The sequence below is a fragment of the Homarus americanus genome, unplaced genomic scaffold, assembly GCF_018991925.1.
Source record: "Homarus americanus isolate GMGI-L3 unplaced genomic scaffold, GMGI_Hamer_2.0 scaffold45469, whole genome shotgun sequence".
Classification (NCBI taxonomy): domain Eukaryota; kingdom Metazoa; phylum Arthropoda; class Malacostraca; order Decapoda; family Nephropidae; genus Homarus; species Homarus americanus.
In genome coordinates this window covers 98,820-116,569 of record NW_024743834.1, presented here as the reverse complement: position 1 = coordinate 116,569, position 17,750 = coordinate 98,820, and the positions used below count along the sequence as shown (strand labels likewise).

General features: G+C 44.1%; 2 protein-coding genes across 2 annotated transcripts; both read left to right on the top strand.

The window, feature by feature from the left end:
* Nucleotides 1-6,332: 6,332 nt before the first annotated feature.
* On the top strand, nt 6,333-9,007 carry LOC121877563 (carbohydrate sulfotransferase 1-like). The gene is made up of 2 exons (XM_042383363.1): nt 6,333-6,668; nt 7,410-9,007. The coding sequence occupies exons 1-2, from the start codon at nt 6,563-6,565 to the stop codon at nt 8,477-8,479; spliced, it is 1,176 nt and encodes a 391-aa protein (XP_042239297.1). The 5' UTR covers nt 6,333-6,562; the 3' UTR covers nt 8,480-9,007.
* An 858-nt stretch (nt 9,008-9,865) lies between these two features.
* Nucleotides 9,866-16,441, top strand: LOC121877564 (carbohydrate sulfotransferase 3-like). Its single transcript, XM_042383364.1, has 2 exons — nt 9,866-11,996; nt 15,205-16,441. Exons 1-2 carry the CDS (start codon nt 11,891-11,893, stop codon nt 16,329-16,331), a joined length of 1,233 nt encoding a protein of 410 aa, XP_042239298.1. The 5' UTR covers nt 9,866-11,890; the 3' UTR covers nt 16,332-16,441.
* The last annotated feature ends 1,309 nt before the right edge of the window (nt 16,442-17,750 follow it).

Sequence of the window (17,750 nt, the reverse complement as noted above, 5' to 3'; positions counted from 1 at the left end):
CAGAAACAAGTCAAGTTTTATATGTCATTGTTCACACCTCTACATGTTCTACATCAGTCTGTCATTCACCGTGCACCATACATTCGTTACCATCATTTATTATGGTAAAAAACATCTTATGTGTTTTGGCATTGGCTTTCTCATCAAACCGTTCAAGTTTATCTCTGTACACGAGGAAAAGCACGAGGTATTGATACAGTATTTCTTCTTGTAAGTGTCCGAGTATGACATTATCATGGAAATGTTTGAGGACGACTTAACAGCTTTTATTTATATTATTTTACTAAAGCGATATACATACATAACACCACATTTCTCTTCATTTGTCAAAAATTTACCACCAATATGATGGGGCGATAAAATGTTAAGTTAGGATAGTTTGGATCCCTATGTAGCCTCACCTAAAATTTTGATAGTGATAACTTCATATACACAATTATTTTCATGGATTTGACACCAAATTGGTCTCGGTGGCCAACTTCTACTACAATAAGAACATAACATAAGAACATAAGAATGGAGGAAACTGCAGCGGGCCTATTGGCCCATACTGGGCAGTCCCGTTTACACCCAACTCCTATTGCTCATATAAGCATCCAACCTATGTTTGAAGCCATTCAGCGTATTCGAGTTAATGATGATATTTGGTAACTTGTTCCATTCATCCACCACTCTGTTTCCAAACCAGTGTTTACCTATTTCCCGCCTAAATCTAAATTTGTCTAATTTAAAACCATTGTTACGAGTTCGCTCCTGGTTGGATAGTTTGAGTACCTTTGTAATGTCCCCTTTGTTTAGCCCTGCCTTCCACTTGTACACCTCTATCAGGTCGCCCCTCGCTCTACGTCTCTCGAGGGAGTGCAAATTAAGATGCTTTAACCTGTCTCTATACTCAAGGTTCCTAATGCCCGGGATTAGTCTTGTCATTCTCCTCTGAATTCTTTCCAAGGATTCTATATCCATTCTGTAATACGGTGACCAGAACTGAACTGCGTAATCCAGGTGTGGTCTCACAAGAGCAAGATACAGTTTTAGGATGACCTCGCTAGTCTTGTAACTAACACTCCTTTGTATGAACCCAAGTACTTTATTAGCCTTGTTACGAGCAAAAACACATTGTTTACTTGGCTTAAGGTTCCTACTTATCATTACTCCTAAATCTCTCTCGCAGTCGGATTTCTCTATGGCATCATTGTTCATCTGGTATCTGGTTTCCCTGTTTCCATCTCCTATACTGAGTTCTTTACATTTGTCCACGTTGAATTTCATCTGCCATTTTTCAGACCATTCGAAAAATTTGTTTAGATCTTCCTGTAGTTTTGCTGAGTCCTCGTCAGATTTAATAACACGTCCTATTTTAGTGTCATCAGCAAATTTACTTATGTTGCTGTCTATGCCGATATCTATGTCGTTTATGTATATAATAAATAATAATGGTCCAAGTACTGAGCCTTGGGGAACTCCACTTGTGACGTTGCTCCAATGGGACTTAGTGCCGTTAATGCTCACTCGCTGTTTCCTGTCCTGTAACCACGCCCTAATCCATTTAAGGATGTTACCTTTGATGCCATGAGCTTCTACCTTTCTAATTAGTCTTTCGTGGGGGACTCTGTCGAAGGCTTTGCTAAAGTCGAGATATACCACATCATAATTGTGCCCCTCGTCCACCGATTCGAAAACTGATGAAAAGAATGTTAATAGATTAGTTAGACAAGAACGTCCGCTTGTGAAGCCATGCTGGGAATCATTGATCAATCGGTGCTTCTCCAGGTGATTTCAAATAGAGTTTGAAATGATTGCTTCCAGTAATTTGCCTACTATTGATGTTAGACTGATTGGGCGGTAGTTAGAGGATAGTGATCTATCCCCCTTCTTGAAAATCGGTATTACATTCGCTATCCTCCAGGATTCTGGTACTACACCTGTTTTTAAGGACATGTTAAACAACTTTGCTAAGGGAATACTAAGCTCTTCCTTACATTCCTTTAATACTCTGGCAAATATCTCATCGGGACCAGGTGACTTATTAGGCTTTAGTTTGTCTATTTGCTTACTAACATCGTTACTAGTCACTACTATCTCGCTTAATTTGTTTTCTTCACTATCTCTGAATAGAGTCGGTGCCTCGGGTATCATGTTTAAATTTTCGGTGGTGAAAACTGTTGAAAAATATTTATTCAAATTATTGCTCATTTCTCTGTCGTTATCAGTGAGCTCGCCGGCGTCTGACCATATTGGTCCAATCTTTTCTCGTGTTTTAGTTTGATACATTTGGTAGAATCCTTTGGGTTTGTCTTCGCCTCCCTTGCTATCCTTACCTCATTATTCCTCTTTGCTTTCCTTATCTCGGTTTTAACCCTACTCGCCAATACCCTATAATAGTCCCGGAGGTGAATTTCGCCACGATTTATCCTTCTACCTATAGCCTTCCTTTGGCTGATGATGTTCTTTAAATAATTATTTATCCATTTAGGGTCACTGTTGTCTGATCTGAGTTTTTTGTATGGTATGTTCTGCCTTTATGCATTAAGTAACTCACTATTTAAATTGATGTGGAACTCGGCAATCTCAGATCTCGTTAGCAGGTCGGTGTCATCTGTCAGGTTCACGGCCAAGCGCGACACCCCCTCTCTCAGCTGCCTCTTTAAACTGTCAAAGTTCGCCCTACTGAAATCTGGTACTTCAGTGGAATTTTCCTTACGTCTGCCCTGAAAATCTAACTGGAATCTAATTTCTTTGTGGTCGCTGTTTGCAAGTTCGTTCCCTACCTCGACACTGCTAATGAGGTTCTCTCTGTTTGACAGAACTAAATCTAGTATATTATTACCCCGTGTGGGTTCGGTTATATGTTGACTTAGAAAACAGTCCTGGATCGTCTCGAGAAAATTCTCTGATTCTGAGTTACCTGTAAGGTCAGTCCAATCTATTTGGCCAAGGTTAAAGTCGCCTACTATACAGACTTTGTTGTGTATTGAAGCCCTGCGCATTTCATCCCAGATAAGTCGCTCATTGACTCTATCAAGATTGGGAGGTCTATATATTACTCCTGTGATTAATTTTTCCCTACCGTCGATTAATTCTATCCAAATTGTTTCTGTATTCCGCTCAGTTTTTATTTCCTTATTTATTTCACACTTCAGATTATCCCTAACATAGATTGCTACTCCGCCTCCTTTTCTGGTCTGCCTATCGGTATGGAACAGTTTGTAACCCGCAATTTGGTATTCGACTGGTAACTCACGTGTGTCTAGGTTGATCCATGTTTCAGTGAATGCTATTATATCGATTTTTTCGGTTCATACCAAGGCCCTAATATCATCCATTTTGTTTCTCATACTTCTACTGTTCGCGTAGTATACATTTAAGTTAGTCGTGTTCTGAGTCCTCCCTTTACCACGTTTAGTTTTAAACTCCCTGTCTAATTTAGTTTTGTCATCATTCCTAACACTATTTCCCTGTAATCTTTCACTTTGTTTACCCGCTCCCACTGCAGTCTCCTCCACCCCGTGCTCATATGTTCCCCTAGCAGTTTAAAGACTTCGATATCTTTTGAACTGCCCCCTCTAGAGCTCCAGCCAGGGTTGCTACTCCATCCCTAGACAGGTGCACCCCATCCCTAGCATAAAGGTCCCTTCTGCCATAGAAGTTGTCCCAGTTGTCAATGAATGGGACTGATATTGACTTGCAATATCTGCCAAGACGGTCGTTGACACCAACTGCCCTTGACAACCATTCACTGCCAACTCTCCTTCTAGGCAGGACACCGCATATGATAGGGATCCCTCCCTTAGTCCTAATACGATCTATAGCTGCCTTGAACTTATCAAGAAGCTCCTCGCTCCTACACCGGCCAATATCATTGCCTCCTGCACTGAGGCAGATAATGGGTTTGTTCCCATTACCAGACAAGATATTGTCCATCCTGTCAATTATATCCCCCACCCCAGCTCCTGGCAAACATACCCTCATCCTATTTTTGTTTTTACCACAAAAGGCCCTGTCCATGTACCTTACCTGTGAGTCACCAACAATTAAAGTTTTTATACCTTCCTTGTCATCCCTGTCCCTGACTGTACTAACGTCCAATTCGTCTATCAAGGGACTGAACGGGTTGGTACACTTAGCTGTTGTTGTCGTTGTTGTCGTATCCTTGGTGTACTTCTTCACCACCAGCTTCGTCTTCCCACTACTCACCACCTTCCACTCGCTTGAGTTTTCGTCAGACACTGGCTCTCCTTTTAATTTCGCCAGCTCTTCCTTTAATTTCAGGTTCTCCAACGTGGCCCTCTCAATTTCTTCCTTGGCCCTCGCCAATTCTTCCATGGACCACTCCAGTTTGGTCAACAAACTCGCACACCCAAGACCACACATAGCACTGGCCATATCTGATAATTACCCCTCGGGAGCTAACCCTGCCGTGACCTTTCCCCTAGTGAGGGGGCAGGAGTGATTAGCTATGTCACGTTTTCATAAATCTGTATCCTGTTGTGAGACACATTTTGTTTTTGTTGTTGTGTTTAATCTGCTGGCCGTCAACTTCAAGGGTCATTACTACCGTGTAGCTAGCTAGTGTTCTGATGTGTCGGACCTGAAGCTCTTCAAAGTAGCAACAGAAGGTCTTGACATCATAGATAAATCTTGTTTACAATTTAGCATATATACAATACAGTATGTTATCTGATATACGTGACGACAGCAGTGCCCCCCCTCCCCCATCCCTTAGAAAGAAAGGAGGTAATCTCCCATTCTCATTTGTTCCCTGTACTGTCTCTGGCACCTGTAAGCTGATTGCTTATAACATCTTACCTCTGTTTATCTGTTGTCTAAAGTTACTCTCTATCATAGACTTACTGTATATTACTTTACGAAGGTGATACACGCCGTATAAATGATATTGTGCTCATAACCGACATAGTTAAACGCAAACATTTCAAACCGTGCGGCACTGCGTGTTCAGTTACGCGACTCGTAGCTTTCGTCGTACTACTTTTACAACTGAACTGCAGCGTAGTCGGCGATTTCAAGTTTATGTAACGCTACGAACACTACGGCAAGCTGAGGTGGGTAGCTCCGTAGTGCCGAGATGTTTATAAACAAGAAAGATGGCGACTAGAGGAGGAACAGTAACTTTTATTGTGGTGTAGGTCCTATGTGGTTTAGGAAAGCCTGTGCTTCAAAAATCCTAACCGGACGTACATGATAAGTCATCACTTCTGCAGGACACCGTTAACACTCACGCCGTGATAACAGTAACCATAGCAGCCACCTTGTTTGTTTATGCAGTGCGCGATGATGTCACAAGCCGTTTAGTCCCCACTATAACGAGCTACGATTCTCCGTAGTGAACGTAGCCCACTCCACCTCCCAGGGCCAGACGGAGGGAACAACACCACCTGTGGGTGACTGATTGCAGCCGAAGTTGTCCACTTTAGTATGTTGTCCTCAAGAGATAACCATAATATCACATAAAGGGTGGTACTGTACCTGTGTGTGATGCCCTCCTACCTGGGTCATGACCGGGCACTTACAAGTAATAATTAACCTGTTACGTAGACTGAATGAACGAGTTTTATTTGCAGATCGGCGTTACTTCCTGATAACTCTGTTCCTTTATGAAGTAATGGCTTTTTTCACATATGTAAACCAAAGTTCAAGTTTATCTTTTATCGTCTACAGTGTATTGTCAATCAACACTCGTCCTCCAACATGTTGAGGTCGTTTGTAAACACATTTGTGGATATCTGCGACGTGAATGTTGATTCGGTTTATTTTCAACCTTTTTCTTAGTGAGTTGAAATTTGTGTCACAGATGAGGTGAGAGAAGCAATGTTAGACACACCCACAGTAATTATGTCATTGGCTGTAACACCTGCGTATGACCCGGGAGAATATGGCAATATCCCCTTAAGATACATCCCATAATATTTGTACCTTGATAATTTGTGTTTCCAAACTAGGGTAATATTTCAGGTGAGAGGAACAACATACCTCGTTTAGAGCAGTACACCTGAACCCTGGCTATGGCAACTGGCTTTATATTGATTCTCATTAAATCATATTACACCAAACTAATTAGTCTCGAGGCTTCAGATATACCGCCAAATTAAAGTGTGTGACCAGCGGTTCCAACGTTCACTTATCATAATATATAAAACAAAATCCTTCTCTCTCCATATAAAGTTTTTTGAGGATATATCACGATTAGATAACAGTGCAAATTAAGTAAAGATGTTATTTTTGTCCTCATGAGTCTGTGTTTAATGCCACCTAAACATGTACAAACTTAGCGTGGAGAGATAAGACAACTGTACTTAAAGTGTGGAAACAGGAAGCGTCCACATCAGCTGGTCTCTGGCGTCAGTATCTCTCTAAACACACACGCAGGAGGCTACACAAGTATCTCATTCCCAACAGAACTCTCAACCTGCTAAACTTATGTGTTATTCCTTCCCTTCAAGAAAGTTTATATCGTAAGTGAATTACCACCCCCCCTCCCCTTCCCCCCGCCGGGACATTCAGTCAAGTGATGTATTTCTCTTAACAACAACAAGGACAACAAGTGATGGCTCTCAAAATCAAACTGGTCAAGATGCTCATGTGTGTTGCAGTGTCCGTGTCGCTCTATTACGTCGGGGTTCAGTTGGGTGACATATGCCAACAGGACAGAGGTAAGGCTATGAACAACCCTCAGGTGACACTACCCTCCCTGCCTCTCCTCCCTCCCTGCCTCTCCTCCCTCCCTGCCTCTCCTCCCTCCCTGCCTCTCCTCCCTCCCTGCCTCTCCTCCCTCCCTGCTTCTCCTCTCGCTCAGCCTCTCCTTCCTTCTTGACTCTCCTCCCCCCATGTCTCTCCTCCCTCCCTGCCTCTCCTCCCTCCCTGACTGTCCTATCTCCCTGCTTCTCCTCCCTCCCTGACTATCCTATCTCCCTGCCACTACTCCCACCCTGCCTCTCCTCTCACCCTGACTCTCCTCCCTCTTTGACTCTCCTCCCTCTTTGACTCTCTTCCCTCCCTGACTCTTCCCTCCATGCCTCTCTTCCCTACATGTCTCTCCTCCCTCCCTGCCTATCCCCCCCTCCCTGCCTCTACCTTCACCTCCTTGCCTCTCTCCTCTCCCTGCCTCTCCCCATCACTACCTCTTCCTTCACCTCCTTGCCTATCTCCTCTCCCTGCCTCTGCCTCCTCCCTGACTCTCCCGACACCTTGCCCCTTTCCTGATTCACTCTCAGAGAATCTTTTCTGTTACTATGAATAAACGAACAAATTCTAGTGTTCTCTGTTACGTTTGTGTGTAATATCGTTATATTTGTTATGCCATTGGTCGCTAAATACACTGAAATAATTTGTTTCTTCTAATTCTGGGAAAACCTCAGCTGAAGTAAAACTCTTTCTCTACTTCTTATTTTCAGAGTCCAGATCGGAGGATGACAGCCATCAACTCTCTATCTTGGACAGAGTACCTCAAGACGCACCGGGCGGGGGTTTTGGCCAAGACGGTGTGTTAGGGCAGGAGGTTAGGAGTCACGAGGAAGATAAGCGTGAGGGAAAGAAAGATAATTCCGAGGCTGCTTCTTCCTCCTCGCCCATGTTTGTGTTGCTGCTGAGTTCAATGGCTCGCGGCGGCTCCACCTTCATGGTGGAGGTACTCGGGAAGATACACAAGTCCGTCGTGTTCTTCGAGCCCCTCTGGCCGGTGGAGAAGAAAGCGTGTATTAATGACGAGAAGTGTGTGGAACAATACCTGACTGACGTGTTCACTTGTAATTATAAACCTGATTTCGAAAGGTGGTTAAAAGCAAAGTATGGTTTTCTTACCTACTTTAATTCAGACGTGAGAAGATGTCTCCTGAAGCAAGACAAAAAGAAGAGCAGCGACTGCATCCATAACCTGAGTCTCCGAGAGATGTGTGAAGAGTCTCCCGTCAGGATCATCAAGGTGATCCGGGCGAGACTTTCGTGGCTGGAAGACATGTTGTCGGATCCGCTGATGAACCTCAAGATCATCCACCTCACCAGAGATCCCCGCGGATCCCTCAACTCCATCAGGAAGTTCGGAAGATGGGGTCTTGATCTCCAAGGGAGATGCTCTGCACTAAAGGATGACATAGACGCCTATGGCAGACTCTCCCAGAAGTTTCCCTCTAAGTTACTACAGATCCACTTAGAGGACATGTGTCTTCACCCTGAAAACGTCACCGGTGACATCTTCAATTTCCTTTTTGGCAGTTCCAACCTATCTGCCGCCCTCCGCATACACCTCACCTCCCACACTACCAAGGAAGGACAAAACAACCCAATGAGCACTACAAAAGACAGCAAAAAAGAGTTCGAGGCGTGGCGCTACAAGATCCCGGAGAAATTACTGCAGGAGGTGGAGGCTGAACCTTCGTGTATTTACGCTATACAACGCATGAATCACGCGGTGTTTGGCACCTCGAAAAATGCAAAAAATTCCATTATTCCTCTGATACTGACATGAAGTTGCTGATGTTATACACAAATGGCCGCGTCCACACGACCATAAGCAGCGCTATATACTGTACAGTACCCCGGTAATGAGGACATTCAAGAGCCTCTGCTTAAGTGACCTCGTTAGTGAGTATGGATAATGAGAAAAAATGCATAGTTTAAACAAATTAAAAATATATACAAACTTGTTTATGTTTATGAACTAGGGTTTACGTAGTAGTCAGCCAAAGATCCAGCGTCCCCACTCTGGGTTTTGTACTGGCATTTTTACCTGGCAATACTTGGTAAAGTAAGGCTGTATGTAAAGGTGATTGTGATTGGTGGATCTATTTTAAGCTGTATCACTGTCAGGAAAAATGTTAAACAAACCAAAGGTAGAATGTTTTTAATAATAAACTATTCATTGCTATTCAAGGTCATGACAAGTTTCCATATGTTCGTATATTTGCTTAAATAATGAAGAAAGTATATTAATAAACTGGCAACTCAACTACAACGGGGGGTGCCACAAGATTCTCAGATCGAATTTTTTTTTATTTTAGCAAATAGATCCACCAATTACAATCACCTTTACATACAGCCTTACTTTACCAAAGTATTGCCAGGTAAAAATGCCAGTACAAAACCCAGAGTGGGGACGCTGGATCTTTGGCTGACTGTACAAGTGTACATGTTGTTACGTCAGACCAAGGCGCTCCTCAAGCGACGGACCTTGACCTTTTGTTGCTGTCCACTATCTCAGTGACACATCCGGTGAAGATCATACTGTACTGATTCCCCCCACCATCCCCAACACCCCCACCATCCCCAACACCCCCACCATCCCCAACACCCCCACCATCCCCAACACCTCCACCATCCCCAACACGCCCACCATCCCCAACACCTCCACCATCCAGAACACCCACCATCCCCAACACCTCCACCATCCCCAACTCCCCACCATCCCAACACCCCACCATCCCGAACACCTCCACCATCCCCAACACCTCCACCATCCCCAACACCTCCACCATCCCCACCCCATCAACTCTACCCCAACACCTCATCCCCAACACCCCACCATCCCAACACGCCCACCATCCCCAACACCTCCACCATCCCCAACACGCCCACCATCCCCAACACCTCTACCATCCCCAACACGCCCACCATCCCCAACACCTCCACCATCCCAACACCCCACCATCCCCAACACGCCCACCATCCCAACAACACCCCACCATCCCCAACACCTCCACCACGTCCCCAACTTCATCACACAAACTCCACTAAGTATCACCCTGAACCCCTTCTTGCTCACCCCCAGAAGCAATGAACCCCACCGCCTCCACTACCCCCCCCTTAGTCCACATCACCCGCCCTCGCCCTCACCTGCCCCCTCACCCCCGTCCCCTTGCCCCTCCCTTACCCTCCTACCCCACGCGACAACTCACATGGGGCAAATAACATCTACTCAGTCTTCACATTATTGATCTTTACTTTCATGATATTTGAGAAAGACCAAAAAGGTAAATGTCCACATTTTTTAACAATGTTGCGACCTCATTGGCCAATTCTTTGTGTAGTGGACAGTAAAATGTTCAGCAGAAGAGGAAGAATGTCCACACTAATGAGACTATGACACAAGGAGGGACTATGGTAGTGGGGTGATATTACCTACTGACGGAGCTGTTTGAGAAGCTCTTGCGTTTACCTTATCAACAATGACTTTATTACCTTCAGGAGAGTTCGACACCACAACCACCACTATCACCACCATCACTATCACAACCACCAGTATCACCACAACCACCACTATCACCACAACCACCACAATCACAACTACCACAATCGCAACCATCGCATCCACAACACCAACTACAAAACCAACCGTCACAACCACCGCCACCACAAACATCACCATCGAAACCATCATCATCACCACCGCCACCACCACCAAGGTGTAATCTACTCCTGGGATTAAGTTATCGTACTCAAGGGGGATAAGTCATCGTCCTCTAGGAATAAAGTCATCGTACTCTAGGGATAAAGTCATCGTACTCTAGGGATAGTCATTGTACTCTAGGAATAAAGTCATCGTACTCTAGGGATAAAGTCATCGTACTCTAGGGATAGTCATCGTACTCTAGGAATAAAGTCATCGTACTCTAGGGATAAAGTCATCGTACTCTAGGGATAGTCATCGTATTCTAGGAATAAAGTCATCGTACTCTAGGGATAAAGTCATCGTACTCTAGGGATAAAGTCATCGTCCTCTAGGGATAAAGTCATCGTACTCTAGGGATAAAGTCATCGTACTCTAGGGATAAAGTCATCGTCCTCTAGGGATAAAATCATCGTACTCTAGGAATAAAGTCATCGTACTCCAGGGGTTAAAGTTAAGTCCTCGTACTCTAGAGATTATGATGCTTCATCGTGTCAACACAGCTGGCACTGTCCTATGTCCTCGGTATTAAATTCTTGAAATAAATTTGATAATATAATAAGAGTTTCTCTTCCTTAGTAATTAAAAGTAGTAATGATAATAATATTAAGAATAGAATATTATTATAAATTTTAACACAGGAAATGTATTCAGAGATAGTTATCCTTCTAATGTTTCTTCACAAAGCATTTCCTGTGAGAAAGCCCATGGTCAGGAAACGTTATCCAAGTGAATAAAACCTCGAATCTATCATGTATAACAAAATATGAATAAAAAGGGTTAAAGAATGATAAATAATTAGTGTTTGGTACAATCACCTCGAAGAGATTTGGTGGCGTAACATCTGTACATTACCAGGCGTGATGGGAGGTTGGAGGGAAGTGGTGTGTAAAGCTACCACATCTGCTAGAGCTTAATCCTTAGTGAGACTCCCTGCCACACAGGTGCACATTAAACAACCTCCAGTGGTAGACGCATGTGGGTGTTTTTTCTGAACAGCCCACATATTTGGCCAATCAACTCTATGTAACTGGATTCCCATCAAAGAAAGATTCCACTATAATCACCGAATCATTTCCTTCACGGTTGCTTAGCCAATCAGTTGCAAATATTGGATTGCCTCAACCACCAAGAAGAACAGTTACATACACAAATAACATCATCATACCTGAGGACCACTAATCAATCACCCTGAAGAACCATTGATCAGCCACCCTGAAGAACCACTGATCAACTACCCTGATCAAATCACTCTGAAGAACCACTGATGAGCAACCCTGAAGAACCACTGACCAACCACCCTGATCAAATCAACCTGAAGAACCACTGATCAGCCACCCTAAAGAACCACTGATCAACCACCTTGAAGAACCACTGATCAACCACCTGATCAACCACCCTAAAGAATCACTGATCAACCAACCTGATCAACCACCCTGAAAAACCACTGATCAACCAACCTGATCAACCACCCTGAAGAACCACTGATCATCCATGGCGCTCAAGATCAAGTTACTTAAATTATTTACCTTGGTTGCGGTGGTGATTGTTCTTCATTATTTTGTTCTTGGCATCATTATGATATACAGCTACAGTGAAGGTAAGACTATAGGAAGCGAGTGATCTGGCAATCCTGTATCGCTAGTAGTGTATCGCTAGTAGTGTATCGCTAGTGATGCATCGCTAGTAGTGTATCGCAAGTGATGCATCGCTAGTAGTGTATCGCTAGTGATGTATCGCTAGTGATGTATCGCTAGTGATGTATCGCTAGTGGTGTATCGCTGGTGGTGTATCGCTAGTAGTGTATCGCTAGTAGTGTATCGCTATTGATGCATCGCTACTAGTGTATCGCTAGTGATGCATCGCTAGTGGTGTATCGCTAGTGATGAATTGCTAGTAGAGTACCGTTACCAGTGTATCGTCAGTAAAGATGCATCGCTAGTAGTGTTTCGCTAGTGATGTATCGCTAGTGATGTATCCCTAGTGGTGTATCGCTAGTGGTGTATCGCTAGTAGTGTATCGCTATTGATGCATCGCTAGTAGTGTATCGCTAGTGATGTATCTATAACAAGACGGATCTTGCATGAAGAATATTTATATATATATAGGTAGAATATTTAGTAAGAGAGTAAAAGAGAGGAAGATTTTGGTAGCGTGGCCGTGATAGATATTTACACTTATCGTATCTTCTACGTCAATACACATCTATTACGTCTTAAGGCGACTTCTCAAGCACTGCTTCGTTACAACTCTTTATTAATTACGAACATGACATGGACACATTAATAACACCTTCTATTGAAGTTACTAGGACATTATATTTACGTTACTAGGACATCATATTACGTTACTAGACACTCTGATTCTCGGACACGAACATGAAATGAATACACTTCCCACGTAGGTAACTCATCCCATGGAAAGCTCTGACAAACACTCACGTGACCTAGGGGAGGCCTAGCAGGTGGTCCTGGGTTGTCTCTATGGGAGACTGCTTAGCTGGGCGCCCGAGGGAAGTCTCGGTCCTGAACGGAGGCGACCGGAGGCGACCGGAGGCGGCTTGCCTCCGGTCCCTGACTTCTCTCGAGCAGGACTCGGCTGTGGTGGACCTCCTCCTCCGATCCCTGTGTGTCTCTCTGTCTCACTCCCTGTCTGCGAAAGTCCTTCAGGGAGGACTAGGACGTCCTATATATTGGGAGGCGAGCCGTCAGGTTGAGCTGATCTGGGGGCGGCGGCGAAGGGTCTCCTTACATTTGCCCCCGCTAATGTAGGGTCAGGTCTGGACGTTTTCAGAGACTATAAGTTGTATTTTCTGGAGAAGTCATCAGGTGGGGCCGTGTGACATGAGAGGCCCTGGTTGATTTGTGGCCCCTTGAGTTGGGCTCCGAGGGTTACATTTGACCTGGCTAATGTGAGGTCAGGTCTGGACTCTCTCTGCGATGTAGGTTATTGTATATTGGGAGAGAGTCGGCTGGTGCCTTCTTACATGTTTGTTGTGGTGACATGTCACATGGGAGGGGAGCCTGGCTGATTTATAAACCTTGGTCAACCGTGAGAGTTACCCTACACTTGACCCCCCTAATGTCGGGTCAAGTCTGGCTTTCCTTGCGATGTAAGCTGTGGTCTGACAACCCATCACTACATATCGCTAGTGGTGTATCGCTAGTGGTGTATCCCTAGTGGTGTATCGCTAGTGGTGTATCGCTAGTAGTGTATCGCTAGTGATGCAGCGCTATTGGTGTATCACTAGTAGTGTATCGCTAGTGATGTATTGCTAGTAGTAGATCGCTAGTAGTGTATCGCTAGTGATGCATCGCTAGTAGTGTATCGCTAGTGATGTATCGCTAGTGATGTATCGCTACTGGTGTATTGCTAGTAGTGTATCGCTAGTGAGGCATCGCTAGTAGTTATCGCTAGTGATGTATCGCTAGTGGTGTATCGTTAGTGATGTATCGGTAATGGTGTATCGCTAGTGGTGTATCGCTAGTGGTGTATCGCTAGTAGTGTATTGCTAGTGATGTATCGCTAGTAGTGTATCGCTCGTAGTGTATCGCTAGTGATGTATCGCTAGTGATGTATCGCTAGTGGTGTATCGTTAGTGATGTATCGGTAATGGTGTATCGGTAATGGTGTATCGTTAGTGGTGTATCGCTAGTGGTGTATTGCTAGTAATGTATCGCTAGTGATGTATCGCTGTATCGCTAGTAGTGTGCGCTAGTAGTGTATCGCTAGTGATGCATCGCTAGTAGTGTATCGCTAGTGATGTATCGCTAGTGGTGTATCGCTAGTGATGTATCGCTAGTGGTGTAACGCCAGTGGTGTGTTGCTAGTAGTGTATCGCTAGTAGTGTATCGCTAGTGGTGTATCGCTAGTAATGTATCGCTAGTGATGTATCGCTAGTAGTGTATCACTAGTGATGTATCGCCAGTTGTGTATCACTAGTGATGTATCGCTACTAGTGTATCGCTGGTAGTGTATCGCCAGTATTGTATCGCTAGTGATGTATAGCTAGTAGTGTATCGCTAGTGATGTATCGCTAGTAGTGTATCGCCAGTAGTGTATCGCTAGTAATGTATCGCTAGTAGTGTATCACTAGTAGTGTATCGCTAGTAGTGTATCGCTAGTGATGTATCGCTAGTGGTGTATCGCTAGTGATGTATCGCTAGTGGTGTAACGCCAGTGGTGTGTTGCTAGTTGTGTATCGCCAGTATTGTATCGCTAGTGATGTATAGCTAGTAGTGTATCGCTAGTGATGTATCGCTAGTAGTGTATCGCCAGTAGTGTATCGCTAGTAATGTATCGCTAGTAGTGTATCACTAGTAGTGTATCGCTAGTAGTGTACCGCTAGTAGTGTACCGCTAGTAGTGTATTGCTAGCAGTGTATCGCTAGTAATGTATCGTTAGTGATGTATTGCCAGTGGTGCATCGCTAGTTCTGTATCGCTAGTAGTGTATCGCTAGTAGTGTATCGCTAGTAGTGTATCGCTAGTTATGTATAGCTAGTAGTGTATCGTCTGCTTTGTGATTATCTGACTCTATGTTATGGCTACTTGTGGATGTATACCAGAAATATAAGCAATGAGGTACATACAGTATACTGTATACATATAGCATATACAGCGCAATATAGTTTATAGTGCTGGATGTACAAATGTACATTATGTTGCCTAACACTTTCTATGATGGTGTTGACCCGTCTCAGATGTCTACTGAAGCATAATGGTGAATCTCTCTCTCTCTCTCTCTCTCTCTCTCTCTCTCTCGGTCGTATCCTGTCCTGTACTTTATGTAATTATACTCTATTCTCAGGCGGAGGGCTGTGGACGACTGAAGGAACTCCCAACCAGTCGTTGTCTGCGTCACTGGGTGGAGTACGACACAGGGTCCCAAACACCAAAGACATTGCTAAGGGGATGACAGCTGAAGGAAATCCAGAGCCTGCGTCAGGAAATAATAATGAGGAAAACGAGGAAGGAGAGGCCAGGGAATATCCAGAGGGTGGTGGCAGGTTGTCTCCCCCTGCCACCTCTTCCTCGCCCATGTTCGTGTTGCTGTTGAGTTCGCTGGCTCGTGGCGGCTCCACGTTTATGTCGGAGTTACTCTCCACCATACAGAGGTCTATCGTGTACTTTGAGCCTCTCTGGTACATAGAGAAAATGGAGTGCATCCAAGACCCTTTGTGTGCGACTGAGTACCTGTTGGCGGCTTTCACTTGTACTTTCAAGCCGGATTTCGAGAAGTGGTTGATGGGGAGACACGGCTTCTTCTCCTACTTCAACGCAGACGTGAGAGTTTGCCTCATGATGAAAGACAACAAAAGCAAAAACGAGTGCCTTAATAAGTTGAGTCTTCCCGAGATGTGCCGAGCGGCGCCCGTCAGGATCATGAAGGTGATCCGCGGAAGGATATCATGGCTGAAAGATATATTGTCGGATCCTAAGATTAACCTCAAGATCATACACCTCACTAGGGACCCCCGAGGTTCCCTTAACTCTATCAGCAAGTTTGGGCCAACTTGGCCACACGATCCCCATGAGAGGTGTTCAGTCATGAAAGATGACATGGACGCGTACGATAAACTCTCCCCAAAGTTTCCATCCAAGTTACTTCAGGTCCACTTCGAGGACTTGTGTCTCCATCCTGAGAACGCCATTGGCAATATCTTCAAATTTCTCTTCGGTAATTCCAGTCTACCAACTGCTACTCAGCGTTACATAAATCTACACATGAACACGGAAGTAAAACCCAACGCCATGGGAACCATCAAGAAAAGCAAATCGGAATTCGAGGCGTGGCGCTACAAGATCCCGGAGCGGCTACTGTCGAAGGTGGAAGTTGAACCGGTGTGTCTATACACCATACACCGCATGCGTCACACGGTGTTTGGAACCCTGGAAAGAGTAAGAAACTCCAGTATACCTCTTATACTGCCCTGAGGTCGAGTAAGCAGACGACCTGGCCTCTACTACCAAGGTACAGTCTCACCCAAAAGTTCGATAACTCTCCCAGTCAGCTATTGCTGCACTGCCTGCTTCAAATGTTTGAAACTGACTCGGTACCAACCAGAACATGAAACCGATACGAATGAACCTAAAGGTTCGAAGTAACAGACTCAGGTTCATACATCTGAAGCAGGCAGTGCAGCAATAGCTGACTGGGAGAGTTAACGAACTTTTGGGTGAGCCTGTACAACTGGACACATCTCGTGAGGAGCAATACTTTGATAATATTACCGGGCGGTGGACCTGTTTATAAGGCTTTTGTGTTATATTATCAACCTTTTACTACCTTCAGGAGAGGTTGACACCCGATGTATCAGCCTTGTATTATACTATTCCAGTGTCAGAGTGAGTGTGCGCGCATGCACGTGTGCGCGTTTGCAAAAAAGAACTTTTAGTGTTGCCCAGAAGAGCTCAAGAGATGCTCAGATCAAATAGTTTTTACACTTAGGAGTTTATGTTAATATGAATTATTAATGTTGTTATTTTTCTTTGTTCATATTTATAGATCATTTTTAGTGTTTGTATTTATTATACTTATTTTTTTATGATGATGGATTATTTATATAATTTACAGTTTATATATTGTTCTGTTCTCACGTCCTTCTGACACAAGAGTCATGCACCGCCAGGCTCTTGAGCTCACCTTCCTCTTCACTGAATACCTGTATGTATAGAAAACATGCACACACACACACTATATATATATATATATATATATATATATATATATATATATATATATATATATATATATATATATATATATATATATATATATATATATTGATAAAATCACACGGCAAAAGGGAAACAACGGAGCATATTAGCTTTCGTCCTTATTCAATACATCTTCAGAGGCAACTGGATTACATGGACAGAGAGTGTAAGGAATAAGAGTACAGAGGTCTTATTGCAACTATATCTTGCACTCGTCAGGCCGCACCTCGATTATGCGGTTCAGTTCTGGTGCTCTTATTATAGAATGGATATCAATTCACTAGAGTCGGTGCAGCGAAGAATGACGAAAATGATTCCGGGACTTAGAAACCTTCCATATCAGGATAGGTTCAAGAAACTAAACTTGCATTCCCTAGAAAGACGAAGAGTGCGGGGAGATGTGATAGAAGTATTTAAGTGGGTGAAAGGAATCAATAAAGGGTATATAGATAAAGTTCTTATAATATCCGAGCAGGATAGGACTAGGAGCAACGGATAAGTTTAGGTTTAGGAGGGAGATAGGAAGGAACTGGTTCACAAATAGGGTGGTGGACGAGTGGAACAAGCTTAGCAACTTTGTAGTAAGTGCGGGAACTCTGGAAAGTTTCAAAAGGAGGCTAGATAGATTCATGGATG

Excerpts from the sequence above, each read along its gene's own strand:
- LOC121877564 (XM_042383364.1), top strand. The coding sequence starts at position 11,891 with ATGGCGCTCAAGATCAAGTTACTTAAATTATTTACCTTGGTTGCGGTG. Across the intron at positions 11,997-15,204 it reads GATATACAGCTACAGTGAAG|GCGGAGGGCTGTGGACGACT; the intron begins GTAAGACTATAG and ends CTCTATTCTCAG.
- LOC121877563 (XM_042383363.1), top strand. The coding sequence starts at position 6,563 with ATGGCTCTCAAAATCAAACTGGTCAAGATGCTCATGTGTGTTGCAGTG. Across the intron at positions 6,669-7,409 it reads CATATGCCAACAGGACAGAG|AGTCCAGATCGGAGGATGAC; the intron begins GTAAGGCTATGA and ends TCTTATTTTCAG.